This window comes from Mesoplodon densirostris, chromosome 4 (genome assembly GCF_025265405.1).
Source record: "Mesoplodon densirostris isolate mMesDen1 chromosome 4, mMesDen1 primary haplotype, whole genome shotgun sequence".
In the NCBI taxonomy this organism is placed as follows: domain Eukaryota; kingdom Metazoa; phylum Chordata; class Mammalia; order Artiodactyla; family Ziphiidae; genus Mesoplodon; species Mesoplodon densirostris.
The window spans coordinates 148,237,848-148,255,975 of NC_082664.1; the positions used below are offsets into that span (position 1 = coordinate 148,237,848).

At 45.1% G+C, this 18,128-nt stretch overlaps 1 protein-coding gene across 3 annotated transcripts in view; it reads left to right on the plus strand.

The window, feature by feature from the left end:
- Positions 1-1,235: 1,235 nt before the first annotated feature.
- The window catches only part of PDE8A (phosphodiesterase 8A), a 148,825-nt gene continuing 131,932 nt past the window's right edge, over positions 1,236-18,128 (plus strand). For 2 of the 3 annotated variants that reach the window (XM_060097460.1, XM_060097462.1), the window contains exon 1: positions 1,236-2,181. In XM_060097460.1, coding sequence (XP_059953443.1) covers positions 1,969-2,181 — 213 coding nt within the window. In that variant the 5' untranslated portion in view covers positions 1,236-1,968. The remainder of the gene's footprint in view (positions 2,182-18,128) is intronic. The other variant, XM_060097465.1, reaches the window with a different exon arrangement.

An 18,128-nucleotide genomic window follows, 5' to 3' on the forward strand; every position in this document is an offset into this window, starting at 1 on the left:
TATAAGGCAGGGAGGCACACATAAGATTATTGCTAAATGTGCTTAAACTCGATAGTGTAAGTCACGTGCCAGTGGTTTGGGCCCGATCGGCTAGTATAGAGGGCCAACAGCACAAAACTGCCCTCGGGTTACCCGGCCTTTCAGCTCTGCTGCCCTGAGGAAACTAAGCGGTGCGCACCTCCGGCCCGGAATATCCCGGCTCGAGGGGCGCCAGGGCTGTGGATCTTAGGCTCTTCTTGAAGCCCGACCCGCCGTAGGGAACCCACCGCCTGAGCCCGTCTGGCAGTCTCAGCGCTGCAGCAGGGACTCCAGCCCGGAGCACGCGTCCGGGTCTTTACAGTAGCTGGGCTGGAGGCGGGAGCCGTGGCACCTCGGGGTCGTTCCAGGGCCGCGCTAGGAAAGGTGTGGACGGCGGGAGAGGAAAGGGACCCGTCGCGCCGGGGTGTCGGCTGACCGGGAGCCGCAGCGAGGGCGGGAGAAAGGGCGGGTCCGAGGTGGGCTGCTCGGGGTACTTGATGCACGCCCAGGAGTGCCACCCTCTAGTTGATCGTGGGAGGGGACCCAGGCACAGAGAGGCTAGGTGATTCGCTCAAGGTCACACAGCGAGCCGCTGGCGATATGTGTGGGGTGTAGTTCTGCCAACGCGTCTCGCGTCATCACAGGCCTCGCCCGGCACGGCGGACGCCTGGTTCTGCTCCCGCAAGCAAGGAGGCTTTGGGGCCTTGGGCGCCCCATCCTTTGGTTAAGAGGAGAGTAGGACGGCGTCCCCAGCTTGCCCCTAAATGTAGCTTCTTAGCATCACAGCCTCCCAGTCGCCTGTGTAGGCGGGCATGGTGCTCCAGGTCTTGGCGCGAGAGGGAACGCACAAGGACTGCGGCCCCCGACAATGACGCCCGGACCCCACCTGCCTCCGACCACCCGAACCATAGGTCCTTCCACCGGCCTCATTAATGGCTCAGAGATAGTGACCGTTATCTCTAATTATCTATTAGTTATGCAGCTTCTAAGTTACGGAGCCGGCATTCGAACCCATTGGTCTGGGCTTTGGTGGCCGCAGGCCGGAGGTCAGAGCCCGCCGGCCCGGGGTGGCAGTGTGTGGCCTTGGGCAAGTGTTTCTCCCCGCAGCCGGGCAGCGCGCCCCTCCCGTCGTGGCCGCGCATGCTCAGTGGCGGGAGGGGCGGGGAGGAGGCGGCGGGCGCCCCAGCTGCTTTGCATTGACGCTGGCACCCGCTGGAGGTCACAGCTGGGGGCTGGGCGCGGCGAGCTGCCTGGTAGACCCGGCCCGGGAAACGGAGCCGGAGCCGCTCCGCCCGCAGCTCCCCGGTGAGCGCCGCTGCTTCAGCGCTTCTCGACGGCACGGCTTCAGATCCGACTGGAGCCGAGGAGGTCTCTCCTTCCCTACCCGGGCGGACGCGGCCTCGCCGCCCCGACCGGCTTCCTCCGGCCCCTACCCCTCAACGGCGAGAGATCTAGGCTAGCTTTCTCCGCCACCAGCCCTCGGACCAGGAGCATTTATTCGCGTGGCGGCAGGCGGAGCGGCGTGGGTGCCCGAGCCTCGAGAGTCGGCGGCTGCAGCGCCGCCGAGCGGGAACGGGACCGTGAGCGGGCGCAGCAGGGAGCTCACCTCCCTCGGGGGACTCGCCTGCTCTCGGGTCGGGAGAGCTCAAATCTCCTCCCCCGAAATTCCCCGGAAGCGCGGTGCGGCCGAGGCGAGCGCGGCGATGTGAGGGAGGCGGCCAGCGGCTCCCACTTCAGGAAGGGCATGTTCGGAGGGGCGGCCGCGGTGCGGTGCCCGCCCCACCGCCCCCTCCCCACCGCCGCAGCTGCTGCGCCCGCACCGCGATAAAAGGGGCGGCCGCACTTCCTGGCGCGAGACCAGTGCTCGCCGCGGGCCGCGAGGCGCCGGGCTGGTCCTTTACTGAACGTTTCGCGGCTGCCCGCCAGCGTGTCGGCGACGCCGCCTCCAGCATGGGCTGTGCCCAGAGCATCCACGCTTCCGAGAGCCGGGCGGTGTACCACAGCGGCAACGAGGCCGAGGACGCGCCGGGCCCCGTGGCGCCGCCGTTGCAGCCCGGCGGTCCGCGCCTCCCATCCGGCCAGACGACGGCCGCCTCGGCCCGGTCCTGTGGCTCCAGCCTCGTGGAGTCCGAGCCAAGCGGCGGCAGCGGCAACGGCAACACGGTAAGGGGTGCCGGGCGGGCGGGGGCTCCGAGGCTGCGGTCCGCGGTGAAATTCGGGCTCCGTGGCGCGACAGCTTTCCCGTAGGGCCGGGCGGGGCTCCCTCCCGGCTCGCGGTGCCCTGTCGCCCGCCTTTGGATGACTTTGACGGACGCCAGCGGACCGTCTTCCCAGGGCAGCGGCCGGAGGCGTACCAACCCTAGTTCTGGGGACTGTGCTTAGTAGAGTTGTGCTTAGGACGCTTTCTGAGCCGCGGCGTCGGTTCCTGGGACACATCCGACCCGACGTGTCGAGCAGGAGGGACCGCTGTGAACTTGACCCAGGCGCTTGAATCCATTACCTCCCAAACAGCGGGTACAGAGGAACCCCCCCCCCCCCCGCCAAGATATTCTGGCGCGACCCTGAACGTTAAATCAGTGTGAACTTTGTTCTTTTGGTTCTCGTGGTGGAAAGGGAAGGTCGGCTTTCACTGTGAAGCCGGGGTACTGGACCCTACCACCGTGTGGCGTTTTCCCTCTGTCAGCTTTGCACAGGCATGCAGTTGCAGTTTTCCATTTTGTTTGGGACTATTAAAATGTAATCTGGAACATCAGCTTTGCTTCGTTGCACATGTATTTGAGGTCCACGTTTATTAGCATGCATGTTGTACTTGAAGCATATGTAATTAGAAAATAGTATCAGAAACGCGATTTTTGAAGCATTCAACAGAACAAAGTTAATTTTTTATTAAGCAGTCTTACTGGGACAGTTTGTGACTGTGTTTTTAAATTGCGTGTCTTCTCCAGCGCCTATTGCCTTGGCTATGTTTTGTCAGAGTTTCTGGGCTTAGTCTTTGTTAAGGTTTTCTAAAGGGAAGGTATTTTTCCTTTTTAAAAAAAGGAAAAAAAATGTTCATGAAGGCAGACTGCGGCAGCTTTCGGGTTCTCTGATTTGAAATTTTAGAGCAGGAATTCACGCGTTTGTTTATGTGTTATTAAACTAGGGGAAAATATTCCTGTATGTATGGCTGCAGATTGTTGAGGATCATCCTTCTGGTTGCTGCTGTGTTTTAAAAGAGTCATTTGCGAAACTGTCTCGATTTTCTTGCTTATTGAGTACTGCTAGACCTCCCAAATTAGAGGGATAGAACTTGGTTCACTTTCTGTCTTAAATTTCTAACAGTCATCATGCCTTTTCTATAAAAGTGAAAAGTCTTTTTCAGTGTTGCATAACATAGATGAAGTGATTTCTCCCCCTGTCTTGCGCTATCTGAAAATTCAAATTCATTCTGATGATCAGATTTGGATTACTTCTCCTACAGTCTTTGTAGAAACCTGTGATAGTTTAAAACTATTAACCTAAGCTGCTCTTAATGTCACTGTAACGCTTGTACGTTAAGCTACCTAACTGGCTTAAAAAAAAAAAGACGTCACAGGTGAAGTTGAATATGGAAGCTATAACAGCTTTCAAGTGTTTGACCCAAATCTGATATTGGTTATCTTGCATTAAGTAATATTAAACTTTTAGTCACTAACGTAGCTTTTTAAGAAAGAGGCCCTGTGCCTTATTGGTCTTTTTGAGGCAGTGGTCCTGAATTCACCCAGGTGTCTTGTAAGCATTTTCAGTGTAGCAGCTTGCTCTTCTGCCATCCACATTGCCTAGAGGTCCCCTGAGTTTCTAAGAGTCTCAAGTATTCTGCCCATTGTCAGACCATTGTCTTGAGTTGGGGTCCAGAAAAATACATTCATCATTACAGTGCTTAATCCACTGGCATGCATATAGTAGGTGCTAAATAAATGTTTGTTGAGTTTTATTTTTGTTGTTAACTGAATGGTGAAACTTTTTCAGTCACTGGAATTGGATTCCATGAAACCTCCAATGTAGGCTTTAAGGTTAGGTTTTTCAGGAGGAGGAGTCAAATTATAAATAACCCCACGACCATAGAAATAATAGTCCCATGCTTGTTATTCATGAACTATATATGTTGATACCGCATCTCAGTTACAGGTATTTGTAATTAGGCATATCAGGTAATAGGCAGAGGTAGATATCAGCATTTTTTTAGTTCAGTATTTTTTCTTTAAGGAAATGAATCTTTTGAAATTAAGATATTCAATATACTCTGGAAATTTAAAAACCCATGTTTAGGGAAGATAAGTTTTCAGCAATTTAGCAAAGTCAAATTTTTGTATAATGTATTTGAATTCCTTTATATTAACATATCAAGGTCCAATTTTAGTTCATTAAAAATATTTTTCTTAAAAATATAGTAAGTCAGCTTATTGTTGAGTGAATTCCAGTCAGAAATTCATTGAGGAAGTTTTTGTATTTCTATAGCATATAGTAAACACCAGTTCATCAGAATGCTTGGGAGATTGATAATCAATTGCATTTTTGGATTAATCATCCCCTACACCTGTAGCGTATCCCACATGTGTTCCATGAAGCAGTTTGTGGACTGTTAATAAGTATTAAATGAATAAAGTGTCCGTGGTCAAATTAGTTTGGGAAATACTGGCTCAGACTAAGTTTGGCAGATTTCTTTCATACAGGATTTGTCAGAAAGCCTAATTTCCTAAAATACACTCTGAATCTCCAAGTGGTGTTTAGAGTGTGCAACATTTCCCAAATGTGTTTGATTATGGAGCCCATTTGTTGAGGTATATCTTAGACAGGCCACATGTTAAGACACAATTCCTAACATGAGATACCGATATTCAAAGTACAAGAAATATACTTAACAGTAAAACTCAGTAAACATGATCTGCTTCTTAATGATTCCAAAGGTACTTTAGGATCTTGTAATACATTAGGCTGGGTCATCTTTATGAACTTATTTAAGTATTACTAAAAATACTCTGGCTGTTTATCCATTTCAGGAGTTATAGTCTATGTGGTTACAGATAATGAATGCTGTGTTCAGTTTGAACACTTACAGTTTTGTTTTGTATCAGGGTGCACTTTAACTGTAACATTTAATATTTTCCTGTCAGTCTTTAGATTTACTCCGTTTTCCCTTTCCTTAGCTAGGACTTTGAGTTGCCCTTGAAAGATTTGTGTGAGTGTCCGAGGAGACCCTACGCTCACCCTCCCTCCCTTTTTGCGAACACCCAGTGCAGTGCTAAAGATGGATGCCCTCCCCACCGTGTGTCACTGATCAGCTCTGTGAGGGGCAGTCACGTCTGTTTTGTTCCCTGCTGTGTCCCCCCACAAAGTAAGCCTTCCACAAACATTGGTTGAATTGGAGAATTGTGTGGACTAGGCTGTAGAAGTGGAAGATCCAGCCAGCCCATATAAAGGAGAAATAGAAACCAGTTTTAAGTAGAGTGGAGGCTGTGGAATTTAGATTTGGTTTTTGGAAGTCTCTGGTACTGCTCTTTCAGAGCATTTGTGCTCAGGGAATAATAAATTTCCACCCTCGTAAGCCCAGTAGATTTCCCTATAGAGATTTAAGGATTAGTGCAGCTGGGTGGGCAGAACACAACAGGTGACAGATGATGGCGTGGCCACACGCTAACCTCTAACCAGGGGTTACTGCCTTCGGCTCTCAGACCGATTCTCCATTTGTCTCTCTCTAGTATCTGCTTGTGTCATTTCTTTTCACCCACCTAGTTTTCTCTTATTTTTCACCACCTTCCCCTTCTTCCTAGTCTTCCTCCTTCCTTTTCCCTGCCAGCCCACCATCCTCCACACAACTGGTGAAATTACCCACCCTAGTCCACCAAAGTTTAGTGGTTTCTTGGTGTTTCCTAGCTATGGAATAAAATTTGTTGCCTGCTCTTAACATACAGCGTGGATTAATCAAATTTTTATATTTTCCTAAAAGAAAGTGAATTTTTCTTGGTGTGTGACCTGAGTGACCCCCACCCCTGCAACTAGGGGTCACCGGCCCTTGGTAGATTATCTGGAGTTACTGAAAGTTTCCCTGTGGAAGTGTGGTTGAGGAAATGAGACCCAACTTTCTGTTCCTGAAATAGTGACTATAATTTTATCTTGAGCTCATGGGCTGTGAGTTCTGTCATCATTGTGTTCTTATGCCTTTTGGTGTATAGAATCTCATTATCTTGCCAGGCCTAGCTATAAAGGTAACTGCTTTTAAAATTTTTCTTGAATGCCTATTATATACATAAAATGCTTTGTATTACGTATATATTTTTAGTGCTTAATATCATTGCCACCATCACTTTAAGTTTGGTTCCTAAGAGTGACGTCATGAATGTCACAGCTCTATCGGCTCAGACCTGCCCTGGGCTGGCCTTGACCCTGTCCTTGCTGAAGTGAGTGTTGGGATGGGGCCTGTGGTCCCTTCTGGCACAACTGTTCCCTGTGAAGTGGCTTATGACACTGGTTTTCCCTTGGACGGCTTGCCTGTTTGGGTTGGGTTCTTCAGTAGGGGAAGGTTTGTGATGTGAGGCCGCAGGGTGAGGCAGACATCTCAGAATAACCTAAAATGCCTTCACGGGCAGAGGATTTTTAAAAATTAACATACAAAGAAATCAAAGAACCGAAGGAGACGTTGCTTAGGACATGAGTAAGCCCTTGGTGGTATCCAAAGTCAGTGGCTTCAGCCTGGTTTCTCGACACAGTGGGATGGTAGGAGGCAAAGGACTCTGAAGTTCTTAGCAGACTGTTCATATGAGTAATATCCCCCTTTCCTTGATGCCTCCTACGTGGTAGGCACTGTGCTGGATGCCTTTCAGATATAATCTCATTTCAACCCTGTGAGGTGGCTAGTGTCATTTCCCTTTTGCAGATAAGGCACCAGAGGTTAGAAACTCACCCAAGGCCATACATTAAGCTGGGATTCAAAGCCATTGTTCCTGGTGCTTATCTCCTGGCTTGTTGCTCTGAGAACCACCTGTCTCTTATTACATCTACCATTCTGTGGCCTTCTGCTAGGTGACAGACATCGCAGGTCCACCTGGGTTTTAAGCAGCCATCCTGAATCTGTGTTATTAAGATTTTGTTAAGTCTTGACTTACTGGGGCAGTTGGTTCCAGCCCTACCTTAGGTTCCCATGTTTGTGGAAGTCGCAGCCATATTCAGCCCTGTCCCAGTTAATTCCTCAAGTCAGGCATTTTGTGAGGCCCTCTGATCTGTCCTCTTCACTCTCTAAAATGAGTTGGCAGGCACCCCTCAGGGGTACTTTTTCCTCTCCCTCGTGCTCGGGCTGCAGGTAGCCTTCCTTAGCCAGGACCTCCGTAGGAGCCAGCCTGGAGTGCAGCCCCTCGCCCCCTTCTTCTGCCCACAGTTCTGCACATACATATGCTCCCAGACTTAGGCCCAGCTGAAATCTTTCTTGAGGCCCTGGTTATACTTGCACTCTCTTTCCTCTGCTCTTGGGACTTTCTCCTATAGCCCTTGTGGGCTCGGTTTCCTTTTTTGAGCCTCCGGCTGGATTATAGGCCACTTGAGGGCAAGGACTGTGTCCTAGTTTCATTACAGTTCCCAGAGTGTTTGGCACACTAAGTAAATGTTTGGATAAATACACCAGTCTCTAAGGCTGAAAGGGCTTTTATTCATATTCCACGGGTCTATCTCACCTGTTTAAATTTAACCAAAATTACTGGAGTGTGTTGTTATATGTTTTAATAAAAAGCCAAAATACCCTGAAGCCAGTGATTAATCTGTGGAGTGATTAGTAAAACTTTTGCCTCTCATTTTGGTCGTGTCAGGCTTGAGCAGTGTTCCTGGGTCTCGTTCTGTTCTACTTTTGTTCTGCTCTGGTAAGAAGAGTGGTGGAATATCTTGTCAGAGAGCTGTTTTGACAACTTTTGTGTTGCAGTTTCTTAGCTACAGGCCTCATATGCAGTTTGCCCATCTATATAGACAGGAAGGATATCACAGATTTCCCCAGACTTTGGGGATGGCCTCAAAGAACTCAGCGAGGGTGGCTGGCCAGTTCTTTTATTCTGTGTGGATTGGAAACACACCTTCGATCTGTTGAGTTCATGCTCATTTACTGTCTGCGTGCCTCTCCCTTTCATGTCCTGCTAGTGTAAGTACAACAGCTGCTTCAGCCTTGTCACTCTGCTCATGGGACAAGCAAAGGGCTGGTGGCACATCAGCAGTTTCCACGTGGTCTTCAAATGTTTGCGGTTGCCGGCAGGTCCCTAGTGAGGTGTATTTGAAAGAACGGAGGTGGAGGAGCCAGAGGTGTTTGTTTTTAAGTCCAGCACTGTGAGGTAACGGCTGTGTAATATTTGGCAAGTTCTGATCCTAAGTTTTCTCAAACATAAAATGAGACTAGAATACCTGGGTTTTGGTGAGGATCACTTAAAATAATCTGTGTGAAAGTGTTTTGTAAACTCCAAAGCACCAGTATGTGTAAGGATTGATCTTTTTCTTTCAGTTACCTTTTTCAAAGGCAAACTTTGCTCAAGTATATCTGCTTTTTTTGGTTTTTTGATAACTTTTTTGAAGATTTTTTTTTGATGTGGACCATTTTTAAAGTCTTTATTGAATTTATTGCAGCATCGCTTCTGTTTTATGTTTTGGTTTTTGGACCGCGAGGCATGTGGGATCTTAGCTCCCCGACCAGGGATCAAATCCACACCCCTTGCTTTGGAAGGCAAAGTCTTAACCACTGGACCACCAGGGAAGTCCCTATCTGCTTATTTTTTAAAGCACATCTCTTCCTTTTTAAAATATATTTTTGTCTTTTCCCTAATATTTTAATGTGAAAATTTTCAAACATACAGCAAAGTTGAAAGAACTACCGTGTGTATACCTACCACCTAGATTCTGCTGTTAACACTTTCTTTTATTTGCTTTACCACTTCTCTCTATCCCTTTATCCACCCAGAAATCCATTTTATTTTTGGAGTCATTTCCAAGTAAGTTTCACATATCAGTATACGTGACTCCTGAACACTTCAGTATGCATATCACCTAGAATTAAAAATTTGTTACCTTTTTTTTTTTGTATAAATGTATATGCTTGTGTAATGCAAATCTCTGTCAGGATACAGACTATTACCATCACCCCAGAGAGTTCTCTGTGTTCCCCTTCCATTCCTAACCCCACCCACTAACAACCACAGGTTTTTTTTTCCCCTTGTAAATTATTTTTGCCTGTTCTAGGTGTCATATAGATAGAATCTTATAAAAATAATGTATTCTTTTGTGTAAGGCTTTTTTCATTCAGCATAGTATTTTTGAGATTCATCTATGTTGCTCTTTTTTCTTGCTGAGTAGTATTCTGTTGTGTGACTAGATCACAATTCACTTATTCATTCTCTTCTTGAGGGATGGTAGGGCTGCTCTTAACTTTTGGCTATTAAGAATACAGCTGCTGGGCCTCCGTGGTGGCGCAAGTGGTTGGGAGTCCGCCTGCCGATGCAGGGGATGCGGGTTCGTGCCCCGGTCTGGGAGGATCCCATGTGCCGCGGAGCGGCTGGGCCCGTGAGCCATGGCCGCTGAGCCTGCGCGTCCGGAGCCTGCGCGTCCGGAGCCTGTGCTCCGCAACGGGGGAGGCCACAACAGTGAGAGGCCCGCATACCGCAAAAAAAAAAAAAAAAAAAAAAGAATACAGCTGCTATGAGTATTCTAGTATAAATTATAATGTGGGCATATGCTTTCATTTTTCTTGGGTAACTACCAAGAAGTAGAATTGCTGGGTCATAGGATAGCTATTATATTTAGCTTTTTAAGAAACTGCTTGACCTTTCTCCAGGGTTATACAATTCCACACTCCTGCCAACAGTATATAATAAAAATGCCGTTGGTCAACGTCCTTGCCACCGTTTGGTGTTATCAGTCTTTTAATTTTAGCCATTCTGGTGGGTGTGTAGTGGTATCTCCTTGTGGTTATGATTTGCATTTCCTTGATGGTTAATAATTTTGAGTATGTTTTCATGTGCTAATTGATTGTTTATATAACTTCCTTTTTGAAGTTTTTATTTTAACAGTTTTTTATTAAAAGGAAATATAAATATTTTCATGACCTCTGGGTAGGGAAGGACTTATTAAACAAGTTACACAAAGCAGTTACCATAAAGGAAAAGCTTAATAAATTCAACTACGTTAAAATAAAGAACTTCTCATCAAAAGAGAGTGAAGAGGAAGGAAACCATAAACTGGAAGAAGATATTTGCAACACATAACACCAATGAAGGATTGGTATCCGGAATAAATATAGAACTCTTACAGTAGATAAGAAAAGGACAGCCCAGTTGAAAAATACGCAAAGACTTAGGGAGCTTATCAAAGAGGAAACCAAATGGCCAATACATGTGTGAAAAGATGTCAGCCTCACTGGGGAAATGCAAATTAAAACCACAATGAAATAACATTTTACACCCACCAAATGGGCAAATGTTTAAAAGCCTGACAGTATTTTTGAGGAATTCTTCAACACTGTAAGTAAAAGCATAAATCGGTTGGAAAACCATTGTCATTACCAAGTAGAGTTAAACATGTGATCCTATGACCTAGCAATTTCAGTCCTAGAGACACATATGTGTATTGAAACATGCATAAGAATGTTCATAGGAGCATTGCTTTTAATAGCAAACGTTCTGATAAAACTCAAATATCCCTCAGCAACATAATGGATGAATAAATTGTGATATGCAAAGGAATGCTTTTCTGCTTTGAAAATGAATGGCTTATAGGTACAGATGAACATAGATCAATCTCAAAAACAATGTTGAAAGAAAGAACTTATAGAAGAATTTATAAAGTATAATTCTTTTTATTTAAAGTTTAATAGCAAAACAGTATGTTATATAGGAATATATGTGATGTACATATAGATATTAAAACTATAAAGAAAACTAAAGAAATAATTACAATAAAATTCAGTTAGGCAGAGAAAGTTTATTTTACAGACTAAAATGATTAGCAGGTTAATTTGAGTGCCTAGTACAGAAGATACAGGAGCCAAGCAGGAGGCCCTGCCCTCAGGGCAGAAGGAGTCCTCTCTGGACGTGTGGGGCAGGCCTCTGACCTGGAAGTGAGGATGATGCCTGAGGGATGGAGTGGGTGTTCAGAGAACTGGCAGGAGCTTGGTCTGGATTGGTCAGAAGGTGCAGAGGGAGGAAGGGAGGGAGGGGTTTGGCCTGGGCTAAGAAGACTGGGAGGTCTTCCAGAAGACTGGAAGACTGGGAGAATGTACCATTCTAATCATTTTTAAGTGTTCGGTTCAGTGGCATTAAGCACATTCACTTCGTTCTGCAACCGCCACCACCATCCATCTCCAGAACCTTTTCATCTTCCAAAGCTAAAACTTCACACCCATTAAACTCCTTAATCCCTCCTCCCCCAGCCCCTGGCAACCACCATTCCCTTTTGACTACTCTAGGTACTTCATATAAGTGGAATCATGTAGTACTTGTACTTTTGTCATTGCCTGATTTCACTTAATGTAATGTCTTCAGGTTTCATCCATGTTGTAACATATATCAGAGTTTCATTCCTTTTTAAGGCTGAATAATATTCCATTGTATGCATATACTACATTTTGTTTATCCATTCATCCATTGATGGACACTTTGATGGCTTCTGCCTCTTGGTTATTGTGAACAATACTGCATATGAACATAGGTGTGCATATCTTTGAATTCCTGCTTTCAATTCTTTTGGGGATATATACACCCAGGAGTGGACTTGATGGATCATATGGTAATTCTATTTTTAATTTTTTGAGGAACCAACATAAATACATACTGTTTTGCAATGGACTTTTTACAGCCAATAACCTGCACATTTCCATTTCTGATAATTTTTTTCTTTTTCTTTTTTTTGCGGTAAGTGGGCCTCTCACTGTTGTGACCTCTCCCGTTGCGGAGCACAGGCTCCAGACGTGCAGGCTCAGCAGCCATGGCTCACGGGCCCAGCCGCTCCACGGCATGTGGGATCTTCCCAGACCTGGGCACGAACCCGGGTCCCCTGCATCGGCAGGCGGACTCTCAACCACTGTGCCACCAGGGAAGCCCAGATAATTTTTATTTTTTCTTCCTTTATTTTAAGCTTAAGTCCTTATCCATCCAGGTATATAATACAGTATTCATTCATTTGTTTTTGAATTTTTCATTTTGATTATTTAATTCCAACATTTAGTTTTTAAAATATGACATTTATTTTGGTTATATAATGTGAGATAACTCTCCAAAATAGCTAGTTATTATTCCAGCATCTTTTATGTGAATAATTATTTTTATTCCCAATTGATTTATACTTTCACCTTTATCATATCTTTGCACTGTCTTTTTTTATTTGGCTGTGCTACATGGCATGCGGGATATTTAGTTGCCCAACCAGGGATTGAACCCATGCCCTCTGCAGTGGAGGCACAGAGTCTTAACCACCGGACCGCCAGGGAAGTCCCTGCATTGTCTGTTTTTGGTTATCTATTCTTGCTTGTACTGTTACTGCACTGATTTCATTTTTTATAGCTTTATATGTTTTAATAGTGTCTGATAAGGTTAATCCTTCTCATTATGCTCCATTAAAAAAAATTTCCTTAACCCATTCTTGTCTATTCTTCTATGTTAATTTTGTTCTACCCTCAAATTTTGGGGAGATTTTCCTTGTATTGGAGTTAAATCCACTGTAATTTGGGGAGAATTGATAGCTTTATAGGATTCTTCTGTCTGTATGGATGAATTTATTGTTTATCTTATTTTATGTATTTTCATATGGGTCTCATTTCTTTTTTTTTTTCTTTTTGCGGTATGCGGGCCTCTCACTGCTGTGGCCTCTCCCGTAGGCTCCGGATGCGCAGGCCCAGCGGCCATGGCTCACGGGCCCAGCCGCTCCGCGGCATATGGGATCCTCCCAGACCGGGGCACGAACCCGCATCCCCTGCATCGGCAGGCGGACTCTCAACCACTGCGCCACCAGGGAGGCCCTCATTTCTTTTTAGGATAATTCTGTTGTAGCCAGAATCTTTTCTGCATTAAATCTTTTAACCAATTATTTCAATTAGATAAAATATATTGATGTTGCTGAATTTAATAAGTATCATTATAGTTTCTCAGTTGATTGTCTTTTTTTATTATTGTGAAATAGATAGATTTTAAGTGTAGAGTGTCTTGGATTTGAGATAAATGTTTCCATTATTAGCTGACTGATGGTTTGGGGGTTTTCTTTCCAAAAGTATCAGTAATACTTCTTAATCTTTGTTTTCTTATTGGATTGCTTTGGAGTTTCAAAACATTGTTAAATAATAATGGTGTTAGTGTGCATCTTTGTTTCATCCTGATTTTAATGGTAATGTGTCCAGTTCTTCACCCTTAGGTGTGATATTGGCCTTTGGTTTTAAGACAATATGCATGCATAAGAAATTTTAAATTAAAAAAATTGTTTTTGCCATAATGTATTTTTAAAAATTGAAGTATAGTTGGTTTATAATGTTTCAGGTGTACAGCAGAGTGATTCAGTTATATATATATTCTTTTCCAGATTCTTTTTTTTTTTTTTTTTTTTTTTTGCGGTACGCGGGCCTCTCACTGTTGTGCCCTCTCCCATTGTGGAGCACAGGCTCTGGATGCACAGGCTCAGTGGCCATGGCTCATGGGCCCAGCCACTCCGCGGCATGTGGGATCTTCCTGGACCGGGGCATGAACCCGTGTCCCCTCCATCGGTGGGCGGACTCTCAACCACTGCGCCACCAGAGAAGCCCCAGATTCTTTTTCATTATAGGTTATTACAAGATATTGAATATAGTTCCCTGTGCTATACAATGGGTCCTTATTGTTTATAATTTTATATATAGTAGTGTGTATCTGTTAAATCAAAATTTTAAAATGTAAATTTTAAATGGATACTTTGTATAGTATTATATCCTGACTTTTAAATTTAATAATAAATTGCAGCTATAGTCGATCCTTGGTATCTGCAGGAGATTGGTTCCAGGACCCCCAGTGGATGCCAAAATCTGTGGATGCCCCAGTCCCTTATATAAAATGGTATAGTACAGTGGGCCCTCCGTATCTGAGGGTTCTGCATCTGCAGATACAGAGCGCCAACTGTATTTTCCCATGTCATTAAAATTTCTTCAAAACATAATTTATATGGCAGTACTAATGTTGCCATGTACATCTTCTTACTTAAGTCTTTATGCATATCTGTGATCATTTTCTTAGGATTTATTTTTAGAGGGAGAATCTATTATTTTTAAGTCTTGATTGAAAAACAGTTCTGTTACAGCAAGTTTTAAAACATTTTGGGCAGTCTATAATGAAAAAGCAGTATGTTTTATTTAAAATTTTATTTATGAACTTGGCCAGATAAGTTACATATTGAAATCTTCCATTTTGTTAGAATTTTATTACTTAATGAGACTTTTAACTTTACCATACCCAAGTTCCTCATTTTATGCAGGAGGAAAGGGCAAAGTATTCTCCTGTCTAGCGGTTTTATTGTATCAGAAGCAATAAAGAAATTGAACACTTGAAATTTCTGGTATCATTTGGGTATCAGAATTTGGATATCATTAGTGAAGTTGCTTAATTATTGCAAAATGGTTCTTTTTTCATTTTAAAGTCATATACAGATACCTATTTTCTTCTAGGTTTGTAACCCATACATTTGGAGTTGGAGTTATGTAGTATTTATGTAGTCATTCACTACATATTTGACTGGCTTCCTTTACTGCCCTAACGTTTTTATTTTTTATTTTTAAAAAATAAATAAATAAATGAATATTTATTTATTTATTGCTGGTGTTGGGTCTTCGTTGCTGCCTGCGGGCTTTCTCTAGTTGCAATGAGCGGGGACTACTCTTCTTTGCAGTGTGCGAGCTCCTCACTGCGGTGGCTTCTCTTGTAGCGGAGCACGGGCTGTAGGCACTTGGGCTTCCGTAGTTGTGGCACACAGGCTCAGTAGTTGTGGGGCACGGGCTTAGTTGCTCCGTGGCATGTGGGATCTTCTCGGACCAGGGCTCGAGTCCGTGTCCCTGCATTGGCAGGCGGATTCTTAACCACTGCGCCACCAGGGAAGCCCCCCTAACATTTTTAGATAAAAGCAGGAAGTCTTGTTCCTTTTGCCTCCCGAAGCATTTATGCCATATTTTTTTTGTTATTCTAGTGTTAAGGGTCCTAACACTAGGGTCCTGAGAAGCCAAAGATTCCAAGTGAGGTGAGGCTTTATTGCAATAAAGCCTTGCCTGGGATGAAGGCAGGCATGAGGTCGGCCTGGCACTGCAGTCCAGCAGTATGATCAAAAGCTCAGAACACCATTATGGGGGTAACTGATAGTCAACGGTATGAGCCAACATATACTTGTTTTTAATACTGACAAAAATCAGTCAGTACTTCTATTAGACACTCATCCCTACAGTGAGATTAGTTTTCAGAGACTGAGTTAGAAAGTGTTTTAGAGGCCTTCTAGTCTCACTTCTCCCCCATTATAGGAATTCACGCATCAACTTTGCATCTACACAGAGAACTCTGGTTTGGTAAGTTTGCGTGATAGTCACCGATTCTTTATTAGACAACAAAGTATTGGATCACAACAAAATCTTCCTTCATTCATTCAAGCCACATTTATTTAGAGCTTACTGTGCACTAGGAACTGCACTAGGCATTTGCAGGTAATGTGAGATGAGTGATGTAGCCTCCCCTTTTAGATGATACACTTGTTAGGGAATAGGCTTGCCTCTATTTGTATGTGTCTCCCTGACCCCTGATTCTCCAGTGCTTGTTCAGAAATCTGAATATACCATTGCTGTGATACAAAGAGGGCAGGAGATGGGCTTACCTGGTGGTGCAGTGGTTGAGAGTCCGCCTGCTGATGCAGGGGACACGGGTTCGTGCCCCGGTCCGGGTAGATCCCACATGCCGCAGAGCGGCTGGGCCTGTGAGCCATGGCTGCTGGGCCTGCGCGTCCGGAGCCTGTGCTCCGCAACAGGAGAGGCCACAACAGTGAGACGCCCGCGTACCGCCAAAAAAAAAAAAAAAAAAAAAGGAGGGCAGGAGAATTAGCATCAGACTTGGATTTGAATTCTGGCTTTGGTACTTACTCACCTGTGAGCTGGGGCAAGTCATGGAACTCGTCTGTGAGCCACAGTTCCTTGTATATAAAATGAGCATATGGGGACTTCCCTGGTGGTGCAGTGGTTAAGAATCTGCCTGCCAATGCAGGGGACATGGGTTCGAGCCCTAGACCGGGAAGATCCCACATGCCGCGGAGCAACTAAGCCTGCAAGCCACAACTACTGAAGCCTGCATGCCTAGAGCCTGTACTCCACAATAAGAGAAGCCACCACAGTGAGAAGCCCGCACACCACAACAAAGAGCAGACCCCACTTGCTGCAACTGGAGAAAGACCGCGCACAGCAACAAAGACCCAACGCAGCCAAAAAAAAAAATAAGCGTGTGAGAGAAGGTGTGAGAAGATACCTGTCATGCACCATAAACATGACAGATTTTTCTGGTTTCTCTTTGCTTATTGATCAGAATTGTGTTTTCTCACTAGTAGGTCAGGAGAGAAGGAAGCTCTGTTAAATCCTTTCAGTGCTGCTGAATATACTGATAATGGAAAAATAAACAGGGGTGCAGTGGTTTTCTGGCCTGTAAACCAAAAAACAGTTTTCAGTGCCAAAAGCTATGTTTGTCTTGAGGCCAAGAATATTTCTGCAATGTAGGACAGCTTCAGATCCCACATGAATCTCTCTGGTAATCGCACAGTTTTGGTTTGGGTTCGCTTGTTTACAAGGCTAGCTTTGCTACAATGTAAAGTTTGCTTACTGTGCTCAGTTTTCTGCTGGAGTAAAATAACATAGGCTGGCTGGAGAAGGTCTCTGGTTAGGGCTAGTAGGAATTGAACTTGTTCTTCCAGTGGGCAGTCTCTGGCCAATCGGAGCAGCATGCCTGTCCCATTGCCAGGCTCTAGAAAGCCCTGTGAGCATGACACTTTCTCTGGGCCCTGGCTCTTCCTCACCAGGTTGCTTTGGAGTCAGTGGTTTCTAATCGGTGGCATGAGGGCTTTGCCCCGCTCCCAGTATTCTCAGCCTTCTCTACTACTCTGGAGCCAGGTTGCTAAAATGATCTACCTTCTTCTTCTCCGTCATGAGGAAAATTTCTGGAATTTCTACCCTACCTAAGCTATTCTTCTGAAAAACATGTCTTCAGACCTTATTTCTCTGGTTCCCAGATAAGCTGATCCCACATGCAGACGTCTGGGACATCTGCTACCCTGCAAGCAGAGGTTCAGAGAAGGTGCAGGGTGATCAGGTGCAGACCTGATTATGCCATTCCCTGCTTCAAACCCTCTGTGGCTTCCCACTGCCACATTCAGACTCCTTTCCATGACCTCAAAGCCCAGCCTGATGTACCTTCTGCCCCCTTCTCTAGCTTTATCCCATGCCTTTACAGACTGAATGCTTCAAATGCTTACTTATTCTTCTAGGCACTTAAAGACCTCTGGGCTTTTGACTGTGCAGTTTCCACGAAAGTGCTCTGCTGAGACTTTCTCCCCAACTTAATCAGCAGAAATAGCAGAAGAACTTTGGCGAAGGTAGAGCTCTGTGAAGGAAGTAGGTGATTGCTGTAGGAAGTATCTTGTGTCTGGAAAAAATGCCCTCAAATTTTTGTGTTTGTGAAATTCCATTACTTAAAAAAAAAAAGAAAAAAGACAAGCCTAAGATGGGATGAAGGGTTCAAACTGTCAAGGTCATGCATGCTCAGAAGATGGAGAGGTCCCTATAGGCTGCGCTGGGACAGCATTTACCCTCCTGCCTGTTTCACTGTGGCCCTGAGGGCCCAGGGAGTTGAAGGAGGTCGGAGAGAATGGATGTCCTAGGAGCGTGCTGGCGGCTGATACAGCGTATCCTTGCTCACCTCCTCGAGGGGTCTGAGACTGCTGAACTGGCCTTTCCTTGGTGGGCCCCTGAAGAAGTTGTCCCTTCATTACAAATGAAAGAGCATCTGGATGGGATGGTGCACTGCTGAGGGTCAGGTTGTGTGGGACAAACATGCTTTTTTCTCTGGTCAGCACCTATTTTCACCTGGCTGGTTCCACCTTGA